The 26,066-nt window shown below is 39.6% G+C and overlaps 2 protein-coding genes across 3 annotated transcripts in view; one reads left to right on the top strand and one right to left on the bottom strand.

Moving 5' to 3' along the window:
• The window catches only part of STK38L (serine/threonine kinase 38 like), an 84,966-nt gene extending 59,316 nt beyond the window's left edge, over positions 1 to 25,650 (bottom strand). The window contains exons 1-2 of one of the 2 annotated variants that reach the window (XM_047867823.1): positions 25,563 to 25,580; positions 19,734 to 19,847 (exon numbers count right to left, since the gene is read on the bottom strand). In XM_047867823.1, coding sequence (XP_047723779.1) covers position 19,734 — 1 coding nt within the window. In that variant the 5' untranslated portion in view covers positions 19,735 to 19,847; positions 25,563 to 25,580. Of the gene's footprint in view, positions 1 to 19,733; positions 19,848 to 25,562 lie in introns of both variants that reach the window. The other variant, XM_047867824.1, reaches the window with a different exon arrangement.
• LOC125170585 (putative uncharacterized protein FLJ45840) lies at positions 25,082 to 25,714 on the top strand. The gene has a single exon (XM_047867282.1). It carries the CDS (start codon positions 25,082 to 25,084, stop codon positions 25,712 to 25,714), a length of 633 nt encoding a protein of 210 aa, XP_047723238.1.
• Positions 25,715 to 26,066: the final 352 nt, after the last annotated feature.

Below are 26,066 nucleotides of genomic sequence, written 5' to 3'. Positions count from 1 at the left end.
CTGCTTAGGATTCTCTCTCTGCACCACCCCCCAACCCTCACACTCACACACTCTCTTTCTCAAAATAAATAAACTTAAAAAAAAAAAAAGTTTAGGTGAATTCTTCTCTTAAACTAAAAATTAATTAATACTTCTTCAGATACCAATTGCTATATATCTTATGAATCTACTTCTAAGACTCTGCAACAAGACTGCCTGAGTGAATCCGTGATGCCACTCTTGTTAGCTGTGTGATCTTGGAGAAGTAAATTCATTGAGTCTTTGTTTTTTCATCAATCAAAGGGGTCCTTGTGACTTAACATAGTTAAGTGGTCAGTTTGAAGAAACTATTATTACCATTTCTATCACCACTGTTGTTAACTTGACAAATTATACTCTTAACATGTCCATTTGCCATCCTCCAGCATGCAGAAAATCTACCAAAAGATCATTAGATCTCTGAACTGCCACTAACCTAAAGAAAATAATACACTGACAGTTTGGTCAGCAAGCTACATATTTCAAAGAACTTAAGTCTGTGATTTAACATCATAAGGACTCAACTCTAATAACAGTTTAGGATTCATCTGAATTATCTTATGGGCAACTGTTACAGATTTCAAGCCATCTCTAAGTTACTAGTATTAAACTTTTGTAATTATGAAGCCAAAAATATTTTGTATTCAAAATAAACATGTTACACTTGGAGAGACAGATGCATCTATAACTAGGCCACAATAAAGAAAATAAAACTACAGTAATTCAAGTAGAGGATTAAATAGCTTAATTTTCCCTGGGGTTAATAAAAAAACAACAGCAACAACAAAAAAAAATAGTACTGAAGATTGAAAAATTAGTTTATGAAATACAACATGTGCCATGAATGTGCCATGGTTAATGAATACGTATTCAAGATTTTGTAAAAAACTTAACTCATACATATTAAAATTTATAAACATTAAAATACTAAGGTAGAAAAAACCACACTAGCATCATAGAATGAAAAATACGCCACCAACTAGTAGAAGGTATTTGCAACACTTAAAAACAAAGAGTTAAATATAGCAAGGGTAATATAGTATTAATAGTTATTCTTAAATAGTTCTTACTATGTATTAGGCACTATTCGAACCAATATGAGTGTATATTAAATACATGAAGAATTTCTATGAATCAATTAAAAAAAACACAAACAAGAAAATGAAAAGTGAGCAAAAACCTCAATAGGAATTTCACAGAACGCAAAACACAAATGGTCCATAAACATAAAGAAAGATGCTCATCTACAATTCTAATTAAGGAAATGAAAATTAAAACCCCAATGAGGTATCATTTCATGCCCCTAGATCAGCAAAAACTTAAAAGGCTGTCAATATCTATTGTTGCTGAGGAAGTAGAATAGGAACTCTCATCCTCTGCTGGAGAAGGAACAACTGATTTAGAGAACAGTTTGATACTACTCAGTAAAGTGGAACACACCCAATGACCAAGCAATTGCATTCCCGGACATATGCCAAAAAGATACACATGTGGTACAGGGGGCATTACTTAACAATGGCCACTGGAGCACTGTTTTTACAGATAAGAAACAAAACAAAACAAAACACAACACAATGACCATCAACAGAAGTGGAACAACAACAACAACAACAACAACAACAACAACAAATATTGTAGTATATTTATATAATTGAAAACTATACAACGGAGAAAATGGGCAAAGTACCACTACACGGATGAACCTCAGAAACATAAAGTTGGGGGGAAAAGCAGCAAGTCATAAAATACGCACCATGTGTTTCCATTTATATAAAGTTCAGAAACAAGCAAACCTAAAAAATAATATTCACTCAGTGGGATAGATTTCTAGGTGGTGAAACTATAAGTAAAGCAAGGGGGCACTTACCAAAAATTAAAGACAACTGTGGTTTACCACTGAGAGAAGGAAAGGCATAAGGGAAGCTTCTGGGATACTAGCAAAGTTATATTTATTTTTTTTTTTTAATTTTTTTTTTAACGTTTTTATTTATTTTTGGGACAGAGAGAGACAGAGCATGAACGGGGGAGGGGCAGAGAGAGAGGGAGACACAGAATCGGAAGCAGGCTCCAGGCTCTGAGCCATCAGCCCAGAGCCTGACGCGGGGCTCGAACTCCCGGACCGCGAGATCGTGACCTGGCTGAAGTCGGACGCTTAACCGACTGCGCCACCCAGGCGCCCCAAAGTTATATTTCTTAACCTCCCTAGAAATTACTTAGGGGGTTATTTCATTATTTTTCCTTACACTGCACAGATACATTGTATGTTCTCTTTTTCTTTTTAATTTTTTTAAACGTTATTTATTTTTTGAGAGACAGAGACAGAGCATGAGCTGGGGAGGGGACGGAGAGAGGGGGGGGAGTCACAGATTCCAAAGCAGGCTCCAGGCTCCGAGCTGTCAGCATAGAGCCAGACGTGGGGCTCCAACTCATGAACCACGAGATCATGACCTGAGACGAAGTTGGATGCTTAACCAACTGAGCCACCCAGGCACCCCACATTGTATGTTCTCTTATGTTCTCCTACTGACACACTTTAAATTTAAACAAAAACAATTTAATATATTCCTTTTAGAAGAGTTGTGGGTAAGTCTACATAATGCATCCATCACTGAAACAATGTAGACATTTCAGGCTAAGAAAGTAACTAGAATAAAGAATGTGAGAAATAACTTAAAATCTGCAACAGAAAAAATCCTGAAAATTTATAATGGAGTCAAACTCATTCACAAGCAGAAAAACAACAAAGCAATGATATAAAGCATCTTTTGTCCACGTGTGTTCTACAAAACACTTCTTCTTAAATGTCTGAAGGAAAATGGCTTCTAAGAGTGAAATAAATTGGGGGAATAATGGATTAAACAAGTAAATCTCCTAAAGAACCATCAGAATTTCCCAAACTCTTTGATCTGGAATCTTTTAACACAGTGAATCACACAGTAATTGATTCTTTTAGGACTTGTGTTTCATATAACACAAATAGGGAAACATTTTATAACATGGAGGTCACACTGGATACAATATTACCCCAAAGACTCAGGTCAGAGCAGGAGAAAAACAGTCTAGTAAAAGATTTTAGATGTCTAAGTCTCTGGTAACTGACCTGTCCAAGACAAGACCCTGGACAGTCTCAATCAAAACCCATAACCAAATAGAACGCTTAGGGACTAAGTGAATGCTCATTCTGTGTTGTAGGAACACGGATACCGCTTTACTGTGGTAAGGGCAAAACATGAAGTAGGCATAAAGCACAACAGAAAAGATCTAGATAGGATCTAAAGAAATATTTCTCCAGCTTTTAGGGTCATGGTAGACTAACAGGCAGAGGGTCTTATTTGATATAGGTAGAGTTCAAGAGAAGCCTCCAACACAAAAACCTAGGTTTCAAATCAGATCTCTCAGTTAAAAGGTTTTTCTATTAGTCTTGTGATAAAATAAGAAATTCTCTAATTTTCTACTCAAGTTTTCCCTAGGTACAATGAATCTATGAACTGAATCTGGAAAATTCTTCATAATATGCTTTTCTTACCATAGGCAGGGGAAACATGATAATGTTCTTTGAAAGAAAAAATAAACACTGCACATTTATTTTTTTAAACTCTTTATGATTAGATGACTATCATAAACTTTTGGATACACTATTCTTGGAAACTAACTTCTGGGGGACAGTGAAATATATTTTTAAGGAAAAAGTTGTTGAACACAACGTCTTTGTATCTCAAATATGTTAAAATATTATTTGAAAAGAGTCAAATGTCTATTTTTTCAGGGTATCACAGGGATTCAAATGGGGAAATGTGGTACTGTCATCGGTCTCTACAAGGTGAAGGCTATCAGACAGTCTCCTTCAGAGGGCTCTTGACAGGGTAGCATTCATTACCTTGGTAATTTACCACAACTCAGGCCCAATCCACAAGCCTTATAGGCTCAGAACTCTGACTTTTATCAACGTCAATAAGGTAGCTCCATCTTTTAGAAGCAAACAAATTAACATAAGACCCAACAGAAATCAGAATACAAATTAAAAAAAAAAAATTTAATGTTTATTTTTGAGAGAGAGAGAGAGAGAGAGAGAGCATGAGCAGGGAAGGGCAGAGAGAGAGGGAGACACAGAATCTGAAGCAGGCTCCAGGCTCTGAGCTGTCAGCACAGAGCCTGCAATGGGGCTCAAACTCACGAAGTGTGAGATCAATGACCTGAGCTGAAGTCAGATGCTTAACCAAATGAGCCACCCAGGTGCCCCAGAATACAAATTTATTAATGTAGAATGACAAATATAACTGTGACAGAAGTAAAAATTCCTGTTTATGACCATACATGGCCAATACTCTCATTACATCCAGACTTATATTGACAGTTCCTGAGTATACATGGAATTAGAATTAAGAGGAAATGAGTATTTAATAGTCTTCTTTCATTCTGTCAATAACAATTTTTAAAATTAAGCAACTACTGGGGCACCTGGGTGGCTCAGTCGGTTAAGCGGCCGACTTCGGCTCAGGTCACAATCTCGCGGTCCGTGAGTTCGAGTCCCGCGTTGGGCTCTGTGCTGACAGCTCAGAGCCTGGAGCCTGTTTTGGATTCTGTGTCTCCCTCTCTCTGACCCTCCCCTGTTCATGCTCTGTCTCTCCCTGTCTCAAAAATAAATAAAACGTTAAAAAAAAAAAATTAAGCAACTACTGTGTCCAGGCAGTCTCCTACGTGCCAGGGATACAGAGGTCTCAACTTTCAGAGAGCTCATGTCTAAGTAACAGCTCGAGTACGTATTTCACAGAAGTTTACTGTGTTATTATTAATAAAACCAAAAAATTTTGGAAACAATCTAAATGTTCAACAATAGAATTGTGATTAAATAATGGTAAATCCACATGATGAAAAAATGTAGTTCTTTAAGAAGAGTATTTTTTAAGTGTATTTATTATTTATTTTGAGAAGGAGAGAGAGAGAGAGAGAGAAAGAGAGAGAGGGCAGAGGAGTGGCAGAGAGAGAGGGAAAGAGATTTCTAAGCAGGCTCCACACTGACAGCACAGAGCCCCCCTTGGGGCTCAAGCTCACGAACTGCAAGATCATGACCTGAGCTGAAATCAAGACTCAGACGCCTAACCAATAGCCACCCAGGGGCCCCTAGAATAGGATTTTTAAGCAGCCATTCATGACACGGGGAAATTACCATAATGCAATGTTAAATGAAAAAAGCAAGCTACAAAAGCATATAATAGTACACAATCATATATATGTATATGTATCACACATATACATACATTTGTATATATTTCCTATTCCTTTATATACATAAGAAAAAGACCAGAAAGAAAACCAAAGTACTGTTAATGGTCATCTTTTTTCCCTCTAGACCTTTTTGAATTTTCTAATTTCCTAAAATAACTCGACATGCCTTTTATCACCAAAAGAAAAATTACTTTTTAAAGTAATTTCAATCAACACGAATACCAGAGTCTCTTCAGATTTATCTATCAGAAGCTATCTATGAAAGCCAGTCCTTGAACCTCAAATGTCTTTGAATTCTCAGAGACAGCTCATCTTTTCCCCTTCCTTTAAGCAATACTCTCCATGGATGATTAACACACCCTATCTTTTCATCCAACCCGCTGTCTCGTATTTCTGGCTGTCTGCTGAACATTTCAACCTAAACACCTTACACATAACTCATATATAATTACATCCAAAAGTAAATGCATGCTTTTCCCCCATAGCTAATCTTCTAGCAGCCCTATTTCTGTCCATGGCACCAACCCTTCTCCCAATCGGAAAGCTTGGAAAGCAGCCTTAATTCAACACTCCCTTTCCCGTTTCAGGTTCATTAACAAACTCTGTCCAAACCTCTCTTCCACTCCACCTTACTCTTCATTCTCATTTCCATCACCTTATCAGTCCAGGCCCCATCATACTGTCAGTGACAGAACTGCATCAGCTTTGGGCGGGGTCTTCCTGCTGCCATTCTCTGACATCTCTAAATCACATCATTCCTGGATGATGTCATTCCTTGGCTCAAAAACTTTTGAAGCCTTCTCCTTTCTACCACTCCAATCCAAACCTCTTTGCCTGGCTTTTATTAAACCCCATAATTTGGCTCGACCCTGACTACGTAAGTTTTTTTCCATTATTCGCAGTCTCCTCCTTCATCAACCAACAGACATACCATAATCAACCTTACCACCAAACTTGGAATATCTGGACTTAAAAATAGTCCTACCTTTTCCCTCTATTTGTATTTAAAGAGCCTCATGAATTTTTCCTCTTCTACGAAGCTGTTCTTGATTTCTCCAACTTCATTTACATTTCATTTTTCAGAACTTGTCTAGCATTTATTACAAATCTCACAATTAGGCACTTAATTCCACTCCTGTATAAGCAGATTTACTGTCATGTATGTTAGTCATCTATTAAATTCCATATTCCTTGAGGACAAGGACCATACCTTATTCTGTCCCCCACAGTATTTAGCACGATACACAGCACAACAAAAGTGCTAATATTTGTTGAGTGAAGTAACCACCTTGACCCCCAGTTTCTTTTTAACTACAGGTTACATACATTGCTACCTACACTGCATACATTGCTATATACATTGTAGCACTCTGGGCAGGTCAAGGACCATTCTAAGGGATACCACAGGAGACTATTTTAGCACATGGGGAGGCCCACATATGGAGGCCCATTAGGTATAACACTGTGCCATAACTGGGACAAAGAGAGTTCTAGGGAATGATCATTGGGGTTCTTGAAGTCTCTTTCAAGGGGACAGTAATGAGGATCTCAAACACCTTCCAATCTCCACGAGAACAGGTACAAGGTCTTTTGAAAGAGTGCCTTGACTAGAGGGAATATCGAAGAGAAATGCATAATAAAACAAAAAACCTAATCAGGGTCCTGCTTATTCATAAAATGATATTACATAAGTCACCAAATCTCAGGTGTTATGCTGCTATTGGTTAAGAGATGGTAACTGCCAGGTGACAAATATGTTCATGTGCATAGTTGTTCATGTGCCCATATCTATGAAGTTCTTTAGAGTCTTGAAAGGGCTTTCTACATCATCTTTTATTATCTGAACCTTCCTAAATGCAGGGTGAAATGGACTTTCAGATAGACTTCAGATACAACAAATATTTTGTCTTATTGAGTCTACTTTAAAATTGTTTTTTAATGTTTATTTATTGTTGAGAGACAGAGAATGAGTGGGGGAAGGGCAGAGAGAGAGGAAGACATAGAATCTGAAGCAGGCACCAGGCTCTGAGCGGTCAGCACAGAGCCTGATGTGGGGCTCGAACTCAGGAACAGCGAGATCATGACCTGAGCCGAAGTCAGACGCTTAACTGACTGAGCCACCCAGGCGCCCCTTATTGAGTCTACTTTAAATACACATACCTGTATCACCGTAAAATTTAAGAGCTACTTCAGAACCTAACTATTCAATGACTTCATAACATGAGCTTTCTTCTGCAGAAAAGGTAATGTTTCAGAATACTTAACCTGCCAACATCTAGCATAATCTCTAATGCTTTCTTCTTTGTAGAGAGGTATTTTAACTTACTCATTTTGTGCTGACTCAATTAAAATGTATATGGAATCCACCAAATGTAAGTGTTAAAAACCAGTTTTCAACAAAATTTCTATTCACAAAATTTGACACTTTACTTTAAGTTTAAAGAAATAACTTGTATCTATTTCTTTTTTTTTTTTTAATTTTTTTTTAACGTTTATTTATTTCTGAGACAGAGAGAGACAGAGCATGAACGGGGGAGGGTCAGAGAGAGAGGGAGGCACAGAATCTGAAACAGGCTCCAGGCTCTGAGCCATCAGCCCAGAGCCTGACGTGGGGCTCGAACTCACGGACCGCGAGATCGTGACCTGGCTGAAGTCGGACGCTTAACCGACTGAGCCACCCAGGCGCCCCACTTGTATCTATTTCAAAGTGTAATGACTGGGTTCTCAACAAAGGCATTATTTTTGTCTGGATCTTACCCCAAAATGTAAGTTTTTTTAAGGGATTACTTTGAGGCTTCTTGTGGTTTCTTTTAGCAACTGTACAGTGTTAAAGAATGGGACAATGGTACTTGGGATGTCTGCTTCATACCCTAGCATACAGGCATCTGTAACAGACTCTTGGCTGATGAGGAGGCAGACCTTGCAAAAACTGAAAAATGAATGTTTTACACAGAGAATTGCTGCTGCTGTCGCTAAGAAAAGCTAGCATTTACTGACTGCTTCTGAGCACACGCTAAACACACTGAAGGTCATATACACCATATGTTAATATATGCAGGCTCTTGGGGCGCCTTGGTGGCTCAGTCAGTTAACCGTCTGACATTGGCTCAGTTAACCGTCTGACATCATCTCCCAGCTGCAGCCCCACATCGGTCTCTGTGCTGACAGCTCGGAGCCTGGGGCCTGCTTCAGATTCTGTGTCTCCCTCTCTTGCTCTCTCTCTGCCCTTCCCCCACTCACACTCACTCTCTCTCTCTGAAAAATGAACATTTAAAAAATTAATAAAAAATACATGCAGGCTCTTAAAACCATGTCTGTCAAATAGCAAACCCGACATAAAAGCTTATCATCATCTTCATGTCACTTCATTCTGAGAAGAGGATAAATACATTATGAAGCAAATACTTTACCGTAGCTCCCATCCTCCCCATTTTACAGAGACGAAATGAAGTCTAGAAGACTGAAGTAATTTCATTCGTTCCAGACCACACAGCTAAGTGTTAGATAGATGCAAAGCTTTTTCTAATCACTAGGTGATTTTTCCCCCTATTTTATTGAGATATCATTGACATACATGACTGTAAGTTTGAGGTATACAGCGTGATGGAGTGACTTACATATGTTGTGAAATGATCACTGTTACCGGTTTTGTTAGCATTCATCATCTCCTACAGATACGATAAATAGAAAAAGCAAAAGAAGAAAACGTTTTTCTCCTTGTGATGAGAACTTTTAGGATTCACTCTTCAGCAAGGTTCCTACATAGCATACGGCAGTGTTAGCTGTGGTTGTCATGGTGGACGTTCATTCCATCCCTAGTACCTGCTTAGCTTGTGACTGGAAGTTTGTACCTTTGACCAGCTTTCCCCTGTCCTCCCTGCTCCCCTCGACTCTGGTAGGCACAAGTCTGAACGCTTTTTCTATTAGTCTGTTTTGTTTTGTTGTAGATTCCATATATAAGTGAGATCACATATATTTGTCTTTCTCTATCTAGCTTATTCCATTTAGCATAACAATATTCAGGTCCACCTATATTGTTGTAAATGGTAGGATTTCCTCATTTTTTAAAATGGCTGAATATTCCAGCGTGTGTGTGTATATACATATACACATACACAATTTCTCTATCCATTCATCCAACAGTGGGTGCTTTGGTTGTTTCCCTGTCTTGACTACTGTAAATAATGCTGCTATGAACATGGGGGTGCAGACAACTTTGAGTTCGTGTTCTTTCTCCTTTGGATATATTCCCAGAAGTCACTATGTAATTTTGATTCACTGAACAAGTGACTTAAGCTTAACATTGAAGAAAAGGTAGAAAAACTTCAGATATTCTTGTAACTAAGAAAGAAGCTGGTTATGCTCTGAAAAAAAAAAAATGACAATAATGAGAAAAGTCTAGCAAATTATTTGTTGCAAAAAAACAAACAGGAAGGGTGTTAACAACAATGTGGTGTCAGGTCCCTGCAAACACATACCCCAAATATGGGTATTAAAGAAAGAGAACTGACGTTTTAAAAATTCCTTTAATGTTTATTTATTTTTGAGATAGAGAGAGACAGAGCACCAGCCGGGGAAGGACAGGGAGAGAGAGAGGGAGACACAGAACCCAAAACAGGCTCCAGGCTCTAAGCTGTCAGCAAAGAGCCCAACGCGGGGCTCAAACTCATGAACTGCGAGATCATGACCTAAACCAAAGTCGAATGCTTAACCAACTGAGCTACGTAGGCGTCCCAAGAGAACTGAAATTTCACAAATAAGTATATACGATACGGTTAAGGATCACTGAATCTGATGTGACAGGACTCTGAACTGGACTAGAGCAATGGTGGAAAGGTAGAACATAAAGAATTGCTGATTTGGAATATTCTAGAGACTAAAGCTGACACAGAAGTAAACTGAGTTTTAATGGGGACTGCAACTTTTGAGACATCTGCTAGAATTCTTCGACAGCTAAAAATCACGGCATCTGATAAATGCCTGGCTAAGCCTCCCATCTCTCAAGTAAGGAAAGAAACCTTCTGGATATGAATGTGACCATGGCAAGTAATTAGCTGATTAAATGGAAGTACTGGGAAATCTGACAGCAATTTTGAAGTTTGTGATGATGACTGGGAATGGGAATGTGGGACATTAGAGGACTCAAGTTACAGACAGTTCCCAGAAAAGTAACTCTTGTCTGAGACTCTAAAGGGAAGATGCATAATATGTTTCAGGAAGCTCTCAAGAACGCAACTCTAATTAAACCAGCTTTGAGTAATATTTACTGAGTATCCACCATGGGCCAGGTGCTGTTCTTGGCAGGAGGGACACAGGTAACATAAAATCCCTGCCTTTATGGAGCTTACATTCTAGTTGGGGAGGGGATAGAAAGTGCAGGAGTTGAGAGAGGCATTAAAATTTTAAATAAGGTCATCAGGAAAGGTTCCGTGGAGAAAGAAGTTTGAATGAGGTGGGAAAAAAGTGATTTCAAAACGTGGGGGAAGAGGGTACCACACAGGGAACAGTCAATGCAAAGGCCCTGAGGCAGGAGTGTGTCTGTAAGAAACAGCAAGGAGATTAGCATGGCAAGAACAGAGCGAGTGAGCAGCAGTGGTAAGAAAAAATGTTCAGAGAGGTAAGAGGTGGTGCAACACACAGGACTTGCAGACGCCATAAGGACTTTGGATTACTCCTGAATTACACGTATAAGAACCCGCACTCATTGGGTCCTGTTACACTGAATGCCTATGTGAAATATCTGTGTTTTACTAGGTGTTGTGAGGAAAACACAAAGGAAGCAGAAATCATGATTATTCCCCCAGAGACAGTATCCATTTTAAGCTCTATTTAAATTATAAATTCAAAATGAGTTTAAAAGAATAAGGAAAATGTTCTAGATCTATTCAGGACGTGATAAAGTACCAGGTTGAAACTCCTAGATTTTAGAGTAAAAATTCCTAAAGTTACATCACTAAAAGTAGCCAAGAAAGAAGGGTGAGAGAGAGAGAATGAATTAAAGAAAGAGAATGAGTCAGGAAAACATGGGGGAGAAAGGTGTAACCAAACAGTATTGCGCCTATTCATCCTAGTTGTGTAGGAAAAAAGTAAAACTTGAAATGATTTGGTAGAAGAAAATAGAGCTCTGGTTTGTAGACTGGAAAGGGTATGAACGACAGAGAAAGAGGGCAGATTCTGGAAAGACTGGTTGCACAAAGAGCTCTCCAATGAACTTAGTTTTCGAAGACACGAAGAAGAGACATACACAACATGGATGCCTATGAAAGAAACGCAAGATGGTATCAGGAAGTCAAACGCCCGCAATGAGTGAACTTAAGAAAACCATTAAAGGGCTACAAAAGGGGCTTCTGAATTTCTGTCTGGAAGGGAAAATGTGCAATAGGGCTGGGTAAGTTTGTTAAGGTAAATGGTGTAGTTAACATATAACAGGAAAAAAAAAGAAAAGAAAAACCACTTCTGTTTTGCTCTTTTAAAATATTACACTTGCACAGCACTTTACAGTTTACATATTTCTATTTTATGACATCCTTGCTGGGGAAGCACAACCCCTGTGTTATAGAGAACTCCCAGTCAGACAGATGCACACCCATCAGCCACCACTCAGGCTCTGCCTCTCTTCACAGTGGGGTGGGGAACAAAGGCCAAAAGTAGATGCCCAAGGAGGGAGCTAAAGCCCAGGACACAGAAGGCCATCAGAGAGCCACCCGCATGCCCTGCAAATCTTCTGACTTGGCCAGCTGATCAGTTTGAGAATCATGGACCCATTGATGAACGCGGCCAAGTGCTCTAAGTACTCTGACAAACAAATGAAGACCAAAGAGCTGTGCTGAAACTGCCCAACCTTTCAAAATGAGGAAAGAACATGAACATTACAAAAGAACATAGATGTTACAAAACATTACAAAACACTAACTGTTGTGCTTATCATCCATCCTGAGGAAAATTCTAGAACAGATAATAAGGCAGATGGCTTTTGAACAAAGATGGGTGATCACTAAACTCAGCATGGAATCAGGAGGAACAAGTCTTGCCAAGCAACTTTATTTCTTTTGCAGGCAAATCCACAGGACAAATCATCTCTGTGACTTCAGAAAGGACTGAACAAGCCCCACTCTCCAATTCTTTTTAGGGGGAGGGAGGAAGGGAGAAAGATGAAGACAAATGGGCTGAATGTCTACAACCAATTAAGCAACAAAATTCGGAGTGCTCATAGATAAGTTCTGCAAGACTCGCTGAGCTTAGCCAATTATATTATCTGGATATATGAACTCGATAAAGTCCTATCCTTATCAAATGTATCCTTCTCAAAATCCTTATCCCAAACTGGAATCTGGAGACAATAGTCAAAAAGGGGACAGCAGATTCAGAACCCAAAACATTTTTAGTAGAAGGTTAACTTTAACAAAGGAAATTTAATGGAGAAAAGGTAAAGAATTATATTTGGATTTAAAAAAAAATCTAATGCTATGCATAAATTGTGACAAACTCTCATAGGCATAAAGAACTAAAAATATTTGTTGAACAAAGCTTGACATCAATTAAAAAATGTGAAATGGCCACCCCAAAATGTATGCAGTCTCAATCTCAGGCTGAGCTAATGGACATAAAAGATCAGGAACAAGGAAGGTGAAAATCATACTGTACCCTGTATTGGTCAGCTCATACCTGGAGAAGTTTTCAAGACTCGGCAATCAATGCCTTATAGTCAGCACACAGGGACAAAGCAAATGCCCACAGAATTTGAAAATTAAATCATCCCTCTGGGAGTAATATCAGCATGAATCAAATAGAGTGGTAGAATTTAGCTATCAACATAAGTAATTCCAAGAAAATGTGTGACTGAAAATATTTAGAAACACAAGTCCAATCAAAAGCAAACAGGGTATAGTTTCTAGGAGGCAGGATTAGAATGTGAATTAGGAAAGCTGAAACCTTGTCAATTTTGTTTACTTCTGGCGAAAGAAACCGTGTTAGCAGAACACTGTTACATTAATCTGGGGGAGAAGAAGCAGGAGTTTGACCTGCAATATTTTGCCTGCCTTTCCATCGCACTGTCGGAGGCTGAAATGCGCCGCCCACAACCAGATCAGCGCTGGGCAGGGGCATCCTTATAAAAAAAGAGGCTCCATTAGGCTCTCATGGCTTAGTGATGCTTCCCATGAAGACTGTCCTTGTGGGTGACAGTATGATGACCAAATGATGCAAGCTTCCATTCTACTCAGTTATCTTAATAGGTTAATTTAGTTGGCATTCTTGTGTTTATATCAGTCTCCTGGTCACTTGCTAAATGTAAGTAAATTTCCCTAATCCTCATTATTTCTGGACACACACAAACAATTGGGATTTATAGAGCTGGAAAAGTCTACACCTTAAATATTAAATATTCTAGAAAGAGATGGACAGTGGAGTCCCGAGCTCAGAAGAAGTCTGAACAAGATGTACAGATTTGGAAGCGATCATCACAGAGTGGTCACTGAAGATATCAGAGTATGTGAGATCATCCAGATCCCACAGCATGTGGAAGGAGAGAAAAGAACAGGGGACAGAAGGCTGGAGAACACCAGCCACTGAAGGGAATGAAATTTAGGTGTTCTGCCTTTAGCAAGGAACTAAAATATGTGGACAAAGACTAACCATCCACTTCCCAGAGATTAGAGGGAACACATACAGTTAAGAACCCAACTAGATGACCTATACAGCATCTTTCAGCTCTGAAAAATGAGTCAAAGACTTTCAACTCCATCCAGTATTCCTCACAATCCGAGAAATAACTTTTTGTCACATTACAGAAAAACTAAAATTATACCCAATTTTATTCTTTGACTTTGTTAGCCAATGGTAGGGAAATGTTTTGAAGAAATAAAGCCTCTTGTTTTCTGAAAGCAAAGCGTACTTGGTTTACCTGTAGAGGAGACTACAGGCTCTAGAAAATAGGTTCTTACCCTATTTTCCCTTCTGTGGGACCTGTTCTATGAGTAGTATTAAAATGCAGTTTTACCCAACCACATTCTTGCTTACTCTTCCCTTCCTGCCACCTCTGCCTGACTAGGGCTAGCCATAATCTGTGGATTTAAATCTTAAAAGCTATACTACATTTCAGAAAAGTACCTGTAACATTCACTAATATTTAAAATCTGCTGGTTTCTGTTACCCTTTCCATTCAATTCTAAAAACAGAGGCACAGGTATATACACACATTTTGAAAATCCAGAAATAGTTGATGAAAACAAACTGTCATTTTTGTCATAACAATACACCCGGTGTATTTGCAAACATGACTACTTGCAGTTCAACTTAATCTTACAATATGGCACCTGTCCCACTAAGTGGCACCTTAGTAACTGCTGTTACAGGTATCTGACCCTTTAACCATAGGCACCTTTTCTCCACCCCGTATCCTATGCCTCCCCCAACACTCTGTAACCCTTCTTTTTCTTTTCCTGTTCTTGTCCTTAATTTCCTCTTGGTAGTGCCCATAAACTTTTATTACCACCAATGGCACTAACGCTAACATAGCTGCTAAGCCCCGACCTAGAAATACAATGGATATAATTCTTTTTTTTTTTAAGTTTATTTATTTATTTTGTGTGTGTGTGAGAGAGAGAGAGAGAGAGAGAGAGCACACAAGCAGGGGAGGGGCAGAGAGAGGGAAGGACAGAGAATCCAAAGTGGGCTCCGTGCTGACAGCAGAGAGGCCAATGCGGGGCTCGAACTCATGAACCGTGAGATCATGACCTGAGCCAAAGTTAGACGCTTAAGCAACTGAGCCACCCAAATGGCCCACAATGGATATAATTCTAATGAACTTTTTGGTTGTCCTTCTAAAACAACTTCTATATTCTGTTTTAGTGACCAATCCACAGGACAGAAAGAATAAATGGCTGTAGGAAATAAACATGTAAAAAAGAAACCTGGAGTGCTTCCTAACTCCCGCTGTCTGATACAGACTATGTTTGCATAGTTTGGAATCGTGATTTGCAGGGGCAGGTTTCTGAATGACCAGAAAAGGTGGGAGAGGGGCACACTAGACTCCATGTTTCACACCAGTTGAAGTTTAGAGTCATGCTAAGTTACTAAAATATAGTAAGGGTCAGAGTAGAGAAGATGGAAAAAAAAAAAAAATCAAGTCTAAAACCAGAACAAAAGCACTAGGTATTACAGTTCTGGGAAAATTTCACGGGTTCCATAAAACTTTATGGGAAAGGTAAATAATTAGGTTCCTACCACAATCTGCTCCCTTGAGTCCAGTACTCTTGAAGCTACGCTTTGATGCTGCAGTTCTCTTTATATGACACCCCCAGGGGCTCTAGGCATTCATCAGAGAAAAGGTCTTCAGTGCACGGCTTCCTCCCTTTATCTCTCTGGCTATTGTTAGCAATTGTTTCTGTTTAATTTCACAAAATGGAAGGAGAGAGACAATTTATCACCAATTTAGCACCGCCAGTATACCTGCAGGCTAGGAATGGGAAGCAGAGCAGACAGATGCCTTCCACTAGGCTTAAGAGGCAACAGAAATACTTCCTTACAAAAGCTCAGTGTGCAGGGGCTGGGCAAAATAAATATTAAAAAAAAAAACATGGCAAATAAAAAGCTATTTTATTAAGACAAGTCCATTTATCCTATCCATCTTCACATCCCAACACTAAAATAACCCAGGTTTTTGTAGCTCTCTAAACAGTCTCTTAGATCTCTATGCGATCATGTCCTCCTGCTGCTTGCTGGCCTGAAAAACTCCTACTCAGCCTTCGAGTTTAAGCTCACACATTACCACCTCCCTGGAAGGTTGCTTTGATTCTCCCAAATAGGTGCTCCTTTCCCTTAGATGCTCCTCCTACTGCTCCCTCATCACAGCAGCATGTGCTATTGCAATTATTTCTATACCTGGGAGTGTGGCTCTCTAGCTGCCTGCCTGCTGTCTGAGGGAGCACCATGTCTTTCTATTACTGTATCTCCTGGTACATGACATGACATGTACCCCCACAGGTAATTCACAGCAAAAGAACTCCCTAGGTCTCAAGTTGGAGGGGCAACACCCATCCATCCAATTCTCCCTTTTCCAAACCCACCTTGTTTAGAACTTCATTACCTATCTCTGGGGCACCTGGGTGGATCAGTCAGTTAAGTGTCCAACTCTTGATTTAAGCTCAGGTCAGGATCTCACAGTTCATGGGATTGAGCCCTGTGTCAGGCTCTGTGCTGACAGCTCAGAGCCTGCTTGGAATTCTCTCTCTCCCTCTCTCTCTGCCCCTCCCCTGCTCATGCTGTCTCTCTCTCTCAAAATAAATAAATAAACTTAAAAAAGAAAAAAAGGACTTTACTATCTATCTCCTAGATTAGTCTCTTCAAAACAAAAACACAAATTAAAAAAATACATATGCATGCCTACATTCATTTCAGTACTATTTATGATAGCCAAGAAATGGAAGCAACCTAAAGTGTCCATCAACAGATGAATGGATAATGAAGATGTCATATATTTATACAATGGAATATTACTCAGCCATAAAAAAGGATGAGATCAGGCCATTTGTGACATGGATGTACCTAGAGGGCATTATGCTAAGTGAAATAGGTCAGATTTAAGAAGAGAAATACTATAAAATTTCATTCACACGTGGAATCTAAAAAACAAAACAAATGAATAAACAAAAAGCAGAATCGGGCTTACAAATACATAGAAGAAACTGATAGTTGCCAGAGAGGGGGAGGGAGTTGGGCAAAACGGGTAAAGAGGAGTAGAAGGTACAGGTTTCCAGTTATGGAATGAATAAGTCATGAGGATGAAACACACAGCATGGGGAATAGAGACACCGTAATAGCGTCGTATGGTGACAGATGGTAGCTACACTTGTGGCAAGCGTAACACATAGAGAACTTGAATCACTATGTCGTACACCTGAAACTAATGTGACACTCACTGTGCGTCAACTACACTCAAATCAAAAAAACATTAAATTAATAAAAATAGGTTAATCTCATCATTGGTCCCTCGTTTCTGGTCCCTCTTCCCTTGAATCCATTCCAAATACACTATTGCCACTATAATGTTACTAAAGTGTGGCTTTAATTAAATGTACCAGGTTGAGCAGTTGATGATGCAGAGAATAAAAAGCTGAAAAACACCTGTTCTCTAAGCTCCATGGGCTCAAATCCAACAAGGCAGAGAGAGAAGTAAATAATTAACATACAATTTATCAGCTGTTATAGAGATATATCCAACTCACGCTAATCCCTCTACTTGGCCTGTCCTTCACTCTTAAATAGCCAATTCGTATTTCACTTTACACAGGAAGACTTCCTAATCTCTGCAGCCAGAAGCCATCCCTCCTTCCTCTGCTCCCACAGTGCCCTGTCACTCACTTATCACTTTCTGTTTGAATTACAGTTATTTGTACCCACACATTATGTCTCTTACTGGATTGAACCTTTCTAAGTGGAAGTGCAACACATTTTACTCGTCTCTATTTCGCCATGGTACCTAACACAGGGCTCTGCAAATAGCTGACAAATGTTGAATTATGATGATTAACCTCACTAAAACATTATGAGTCTGCGATTCCTTTAGGATTTGCCAATATTAAGAACATCAGTGGGTCAAATATATGCAATGCAGGACTGACATTTTTCCACTCTAGCCACAAAAATAGAAAAAGTCTATTCTGTTTGGCTAGATAATAGTGGACATATGGAAAATATCCTCAACCAGATTTGAAAGATGTGTCCAAATGAAATGTATCTCTTGTAAAAACACAACAAAAGGCAATTCCCTAGTACTATAAACCAGGCCACCAGCCTATGCTGACAAATACAAAAAAAAAAAAAAAAAAACTATGAAGGGCAAACATGATGCGGTGTGTCCACACTGGGGCCAACTCAATGGGCAGATGCTTCACTAAGGAAAAAAATCCACACTTTAGTCCAAATCAAATTTAATAAAATGAGATACTGGCACAAGATAAAATTTCAAAGATGGATCATTGAATAAGCTCTCTGATCTTTCAAAGAAGTTGAGTATATGTAGCTTATCCATTCTTTAAAGTTTACATACAATTTCCTACAATAGTGACACTATAAGACACCTCCTCAAGCCCTGATTAGGATCTCCATTGAAATTTTGTCTGTACTCCCTCTACCCCATTCCTTCACCAAGATTATTTTAGTCAAATGCAACCATTGTATGCAGCATGAGGTAGGCAGAAACTTGACCATCCTTCACCTGAATCACAAGAATGGAGGACGTTTAACATTTCATGATTTAAAATGCAGAACTAAAATTCCAACTTCTCAGTTTTGACCAGAAAGGAAGCTCAAATCTCAAAACCTTAATACCCTTTAAGAAAATGCCGTGCTGTAATGATAGTTATTTGCTCTTAATTTGCTTGAATGAAGTCAGAACATTTGATTATGTCATTTATTTCAGCATTAAAATTGCTGAGGACAGGGGTGCCTGGGTGGCTCAGTCGGTTGAGCAGCCAACTTCAGCTCAGGTCGTGATCTCGCAGTCCGTGAGTTCAAGCCCCACATCAGGCTCTGTGCTGACAGCTCGGAGCCTGCAGCCTGTTTCAGATTCTGTGTCTCCCTCTCTCTGGCCCTCCCCCATTCATGCTCTGTCTCTCTCTGTCTCAAAAATAAATAAACATTAAAAAAAAATTTTTTTTAATAAAAAAAAAATTGCTGAGGACAAGAACTGCATCTCAACCAATTGTGCATGGTCCTTAGGAAACTGCCTGCAGCACCTTTTAATCTAAAGACCTGAGTTAAAGTTTGCCAGGAGGATTAAGAAAAAGTGGGGGGGGGGGGGATGCTTTAAGAAACTCTAAAGCACAATACAAATATAATGTGTGACAAGCATTATTCTTACAATAAGCTCCCACCAAGAGCAAGTCCCCTTCTACAGGAAATCTGAATACAGCTGATGTATTTCTGTATACTCTTCCCAAAAGAATTTGTGTGACATGCAAAACTGTAAATAACTACTTAAAAAGGGAGGAAGTGAAGGGAAGAAAGAAAACTCAGGTGGGACTAGAAGAAGGAAGTAAATTAAACGGCAGGGGAGAAGTTTATTAGATAAAATAAAGCAATACAGGAGAAAAGTAAACTGGAACTTAGGGATCAATTTCTAACTCCATCACTTACTATCTACCCACATGAATCTGGTCACTTCACCTCCATAGACTCCAGTTTCCTCACGTGTAAGCAGAAATAATAACTCATAGGGTTGCTGCAGGGATTAAATGAGATAATATTTACATAAGATACTTAGCATTATGTCTTGTACATAGTAAGTGATAAGTGACTAATTGTTGATAAAATTACTATTAGACCCGTATAGTGATTGGTGACATTCAGGAAGAGAAAAGAGCCAAGAATACATCAGAAGGGAAGATGATATACAGAGAGCTCAGTCTATAAATTCTTGCTGGGAGACAAAGTTTGAGAAACACACATTACACAAAGCATTTTTCATATTAAATGTACAAATTACATACTGTGTCTCCAGGATTGCTGAAGAGTCTAGAGAACTGTAGCCAAAATCTCGAAGTCATAAAAGTAGAATAGCAGTGACTGTATGGAGGGAGAGCAGGACAGACCCCACCCCGCCGCTAAAAAAAATAAATAAAAATAAATAAAAATAAAAAAGTGCTTACTGATGTGTACAGAAGCCTGCTTCCAAACTTTCAATTTTTTTAACTTTTCCTAGACAGAATGAAACTTAGGTTCCATAGCAAACGTACACCAACTCTACTGGCCAAAATTAGATGGTATTAACAACAGTGCACAGTCATTTAGGCTTCCATTATTTGCTCTTTAGTCTGGGGAAGTTGTATTTGTGATGGATTTTAGGTGTTAAGTATTTTTAACTCCATCATACTCAGTAATTGCAAAAACATGAAAATGTTTCAAAATTAGGAATCAGATTTAGAGACAGCAAATCATTGTAAAAAGTAAGAAAACAGTGGATGCTGCCTGTGTAATGGGATCAGACTTATTGGCTGTAATATGTGAAAAGTCTATACCCATGGAATCAATAAGAATCAGCAGAAGACAAGGAAAACAAGAAACCCTGCATGGGGTGGCCAGAGAATTAACATCACTTTGGGTTGTCAATTGGTCTAGTGTTAATTCAGGAGAAGGCAAGGAGTTTAACAATTTAAAAGCTAAGCATAGTACAAGTACTATCATAAAACTGCTAAAGTTTGAGGCCTTTTTCAATTTACACAGTGTGAATGGTCAGCTCACTGTATGACCTGTCACTGCTAACCTCTTCCCTAAGGCCTGTGCAGATCATCTAAGAGGGAGGCTGCCTGCCTCAGTAAATTTTCAATGTAGACAAAACTAGTCTATTAGGGGAAAAGACGGCCAAAAAATTCTGCCAGCAAGGAGGTGAGAGTATATCTGGTTTCCCTTTGAGGGACCAACTCACAGTCCTTTTTACTAAAAATAACCTTTCAAAACCAAATCTGTACTTAGAGAAACTTTTAACTTTTGGGGGGGGGGGGGGCAAAGAAGCATAGTTGTCTTATAAGTATCTGCATGAAATTATGGGCTGAAGATCCTAAAAATGTTGTCAATCAGGCAGTAATAAATGGAAATAATATTTCATCACTATTAATTTAAGCTATGTATATATATGTATATATGTACGTACATATGTGTGTGTATATATATATTTGTTTTGTCTAATTGTAATAATAAAAGTATATGAGCTTTAAATCTTGGCTTTAGGGGGCGCCTGGGTGGCTCAGTCGGTTAAGTGGCCGATTTCGGCTCAGGTCATGATCTCGCGGTCCGTGAGTTCGAGCCCCGCGTCGGGCTCTGTGCTGACAGCTCAGAGCCTGGAGCCCATTTCAGATTCTGTGTCTCCCTCTCTCTGACCCTCCCCCATTCATGCTCTGTCTCTCTCTGTCTCAAAAATAAAATAAAACATTAAAAAAAAAAATCTTGGCTTTAGTTCTGCTACTTCTGTTAGGTTTTAAGCTCACCAAACCATGAATTATCCTACTGTGGAGGTTTTCTACAATCTACCCAAATCAAACAAGGAGAGAACACTTACTATACTCAATCACAGAAAATGTGCCTCTGGAACTCTATTAGGAATTTGGTCAATCAGGACACAGACAAAGGAGCTGAAGTGTCTGCATTTCGGTAGACAGTACCCCTACCACTGCCAAGATATACTTTTTATCCTAACCTTTAAACCCAGTTGAGTTTACTGTGATCCCAATACTTAGATAAACAATAACAAATGTGAACCATTCTTGCAACTTCATTAATAAAATCATTCGGACTATTCATTCAACAAAGAAGCATTTCTTGAGTAGGCCTATACTAGGCACAATGCATTTGTATGGCACCTTTTATTTTACAATCCCAAAGAGCTTTCAAAGTTGCCCTAACATAAAGTATCAGTGATTGAACATCTCTCATTTTATTTTATTTTTTCAATTTCTTTTAATGTTTATTTATTTTTGAGAGAGACAGACACAGAAAGCGAGTGGGTTAGGGGCAGAGAGAGAGGGAGACACAGAGTCTAAAGCAGGTTCCAGGCTCTGAGCTGTCAGCACAGAGCCTGATGTGGGGCTCAAACCCACGAGCTGTGGGATCATGGCCTGAGCCAAAGTCGGACGCTCAACCAACTGAGCCACCCAGGCGCCCCGAACATCTCTCATTTTATACATGTACAACACTCTATTCAAAACCGTGATTCATGGGGCACCTGGCTTGCTCAGTCGGTAAAGCGTGTAATTCTTATCTTGGGGTTGAGTTGGAGCCCTGCATTTTGTATAAAGATCACCTAAAAGTAAAATCTTAAAAACAAAACAAACCAACCAAACAAACAAAAAACATGATTCAGGAATAATAAATTGAGCTGTTGGTGGAAATAAAAACTTAAGGGGCTGAGACAATCAATCATTAACTAAATTCCAACTTCCCAATTCAATCCAAAATGACCCAGTGCCAAGTGATTTTTTAAAATTACAAGCCAAAATATACAATGATTCAAACATTCCATTAGAGAAAGGAGTTAATATAGTTACAATTTCCCATTCCTAAATCCTTATGGGTATGCTACTAGGTAATAAGTCAAATTTATCAAAAGTCCCACTCAGTCGTTATATTTAATTTGCATACATTTGAGTAACTTCTTGAAATGGATTACCTAACTTTCCAAAAATAACTTATTTACCTGGGTTTTCTTTATTTTGAAGCTTTCTAGGTCTTTCTAGAAAATTGAGCCCTAAATTTATGTGTCAGTGAAATGCATTTGCCAAAATCAATTTTTGGAAACAGACCTGAGAAAGACCATCAAGAATGGAAGAGAAAATAAGGATAGTGAGTAAGCACAGGGACAGTTATAAACCAGAATTCTTGGCTTGGAACCCTTGTTCTATGATTTTCTAGTTAGCTGGTCTTGGTAACTCAGTTACTCTGTCTGCAAAATGGAAATAATAAAAAATACCTACTCCATATGGTTGTTACAGGGATTAAACCCAGGTAAATTAGTACATATAAGGGTTTAGCAGCAATCAGCATTATATAATGTGTTTACTTATTATGATTATCATGACTAAATCATCCAAATCATTTACACAAATGCTGTTCCCTCCTCAAAACCTTCCTTATCTGATCTAGTAGAATTTAATCCCTCCCTCCTAGGCTTCTCCACAAAATGCATCATGTATCAGTTATTTGGGTAAATTTCCCTCCCAATGTAGATTACTTACATCTCTTTGAAGATAGAGACTACAGCTCATCTGAGTGCACCAGACAGCAAATATTGTTCATTGCTGTCTTTCTTCTCCCTCTCTCTAAACGTTCTTAACAATCAAACCCTGTCAATTACCAAACTTTTACCTGGAGACAGGAGCTTTATGTAACCCAATGCACTTATGTACTGGTCTTACCTTGTTAAATATTCTGTTGAGACTTAAATAAAATTTTGCAGGGAGAGGGAAGAAAGAAGGACTCATTTAATACACTTAAATTGCTGACTAAGAATATCTTTGTAAACTAATGTATTTTTTTAAAAATTTCTTATGCCTTAAAAGCTTACTTGCATTATTTCATTCAAAAAAGCCCACGGTACTTTTAATATAAAAATACAGTAGCATAATTTCTGCATATGTCAAGTCTAACCTAATCATAACTTGCCCATCTGCTGATTTTAATGTAATCCTGGGGATGCTAGAAGACAATATGCTTGCTTGATTCACCCTACACTATTTATGTAAAATAAAATAATTTTAACATTACATTGAGATGCAAATCTTTCTGGCTTTGATATGTGCTCTCTTTTTCCTCCTAAAAAAAAATGCCACACACACACACACACACACACACACACACACACACAAAACAAGCCTCCAACTTATTCCGGATCACTGGAAAGCATTTTCTATAGTATTATCCAACTTCGTTTACACAATGACGTTGCCCTTCAGAACTTTTCTGAAAACAAATGGCTGATTTGAGTGCATTGCTTTGTTGCCATTTCCTACAAATTCTCCTTTGTTTTTATAGTGTCCTACCTTTTGAAATAAATTTTTCAGCATAAAAACTTCTGAGGATACCTATTCATTTGCACAAATATTCCTAGTCTCTATTCTTTGACTCATTTTAAAATAAACTAAAAAAAACAGAAGGCTAAAAAAGAATTGCACCCATTTAAGGTGGCTTTTCTAAGTTTAATTTTTTTTTCATTCCTCAATAGTAGGTCCTTTCAAAGGAGTACAAAAACTACATCCAATGTATTTCTCATCCTAAACACATCCCAGCCAAATGGGAAACGTTATCAGTCATCTTAACCAGGAGAAAAACACAAAGCTAAGCCAGATCAAACCAAATTTTCTTTTTTTTACTTTTGAGATCAAGACTTTTCACATAAAAGTGCTTTGATAAACCTATGCAATGAACAAATGTAATCACAATTTAACATCATATTTTGGACTAATTTCTCTTCCTCAAATAGTCATAGTAGTGGCTAATTCACATATAATACCTCTCAGCTACCAGGTAGAGTATAGTAAACTTAATTGTTTTCTATATCCTGAGGCATACAAAGAAAGGTCAATCAAATACAAAGGGGTTCCCAGTATGTTATATACACATGTGACTGAGACAAAAAAAAATCTACCCTAAGGAAAAACTGGACTTAATAATAGATCCTGCCTTAAAGTAGGGAGACCTGAGAAGTTGAAGCCCCCATCCCATTCCCACCCCCTAAAAGACAAGGTCTCCCTCCCACCTTACAACCAGGAGGCATAAATTAAAACACTTAAGAGTTGTTTCCTCAGACTTTAGCAGTAAGAAAGCTAATACTCAGGCCTTTTCCGAGCAGTTGACTTCTATCAGAACTTATCACAAGTTATGTGAAACAGACAAGAGCATTGGTTCTGCATTTTACCAAGTGAGAACGGCATCGCAGTTTTTGGACAAGCCACCACTTCCAGCACCCAGCTCTTCCCGCCCCTCCTCCCCCCATTTCTTTTTATATCTTTCCTCCAAACTTGCAACCCGAAAAGTGATGCCACAAAGCAAAAGCCGCATCAGTAAACGGGAGGCCACCGGTTTTGAAAATAAAGTTTGTTCTTTTGCTGTCAACCTGATAACTTTTTAAAGACGAAACGTCTCCTACTCAATCGGGTACAACCTATCCTATTCCCATACCAAGCAACCACTCGTTTGTGCCCGACAGTAAAGAGGAAAAAAGGGAGTGGGAGCAAATGATGTTTAAAAGAAGGGTCTACGGTGCCAGGGGTAGGGACAGATTTTGAGACCGGTGTTGAACACTCCGTGCTTCTGGGAGCTGGGCGGCTTTACTGTGTCGATCCGAGAAATGTTTAGCAATCTGACGCATCAGTTTTTAGGAATGGTACACAAGCAGCCCCCACAATTTGAGCCATGCCTAGAATACCTCTTCTCGGTGACACGGGCTGGAGGGCATGGGACGGGCGAGCCCGGGGTACCAGGAAAGGTTCCGCGACATTTGTTATTGTTTATGAAGCCCAGGCAGGGACCGGGATCGGGGAGCTCGGGGGCCGAGGAGTGGAAGAGCAGAGAAGCACAAAGATTCCTCCTCGGGCTCAGGGCTACCCTCTGGACACACGGGACTAGTATCACCTCGGGGAGCAAGAGGGCGGGCCAAGGCCGCCCCTGGGGCTTCACTGGAGACACTGCCAGCCCCGACATTAGCCGAGTCGTCCCTGGACACCCAAAGACACATAAGATCTCCTCCTGCCCCTACTCGCAGAGTTGGGGCCGGCGCTGCGAGGGGGGCCCCCAAGCGCGGCAGCCGCGCGCCGCATCCGCGTACTCACCTGCCTCCGGTCGCGCCCGCGGCCGGCTCAGCCTCCGCACGGACCGCAGCCGGCCCGGGGCCCGTCCGCTCCCTTTTGCCCGCTCCGCCCTCGCCCCGCCCCCGGGAGGTGGAACCCGCGGCCGCGCCGGAATCTCGGGGCGGCCTTTCTGAACTCTCGCGAGCCCTCTCTCTTCGGCTTCTCGGTGGCTAGGCCGGTCCGACTCGGCCCTGACGTCATACGCGCCATAGCCGGAAGTAGCCTTCTGTCGTCAACGCCCGCTCCTCTGCCCCACCCACTTACGCCTGGTGAATTCCTGATGGTCCTGGAGGAGTTAGCTGGACTGTCACTACTAACCTTACTAATCACCCTCACCTCACTTCCCTCTAATCTACTCAAAACTGGTTCAGGCCTCTTATGAGAGTGCCCAATGTGTTGCCACATTAGTCACGTGTCCTAAATGACAGTTTTTCTATTTCCCAGTGTAATGCAAAGAATGTTGGAAATGGAAAGGGGTTTAGAGAT

This window comes from Prionailurus viverrinus, chromosome B4 (genome assembly GCF_022837055.1).
Source record: "Prionailurus viverrinus isolate Anna chromosome B4, UM_Priviv_1.0, whole genome shotgun sequence".
Lineage (NCBI taxonomy): Eukaryota > Metazoa > Chordata > Mammalia > Carnivora > Felidae > Prionailurus > Prionailurus viverrinus.
This window is presented reverse-complemented; position numbering and strand designations above follow the sequence as displayed.

Bases quoted from the DNA above. Each gene is read 5' to 3' on its own strand.
- LOC125170585 (XM_047867282.1), top strand. From the start codon at position 25,082: ATGTTTAGCAATCTGACGCATCAGTTTTTAGGAATGGTACACAAGCAG.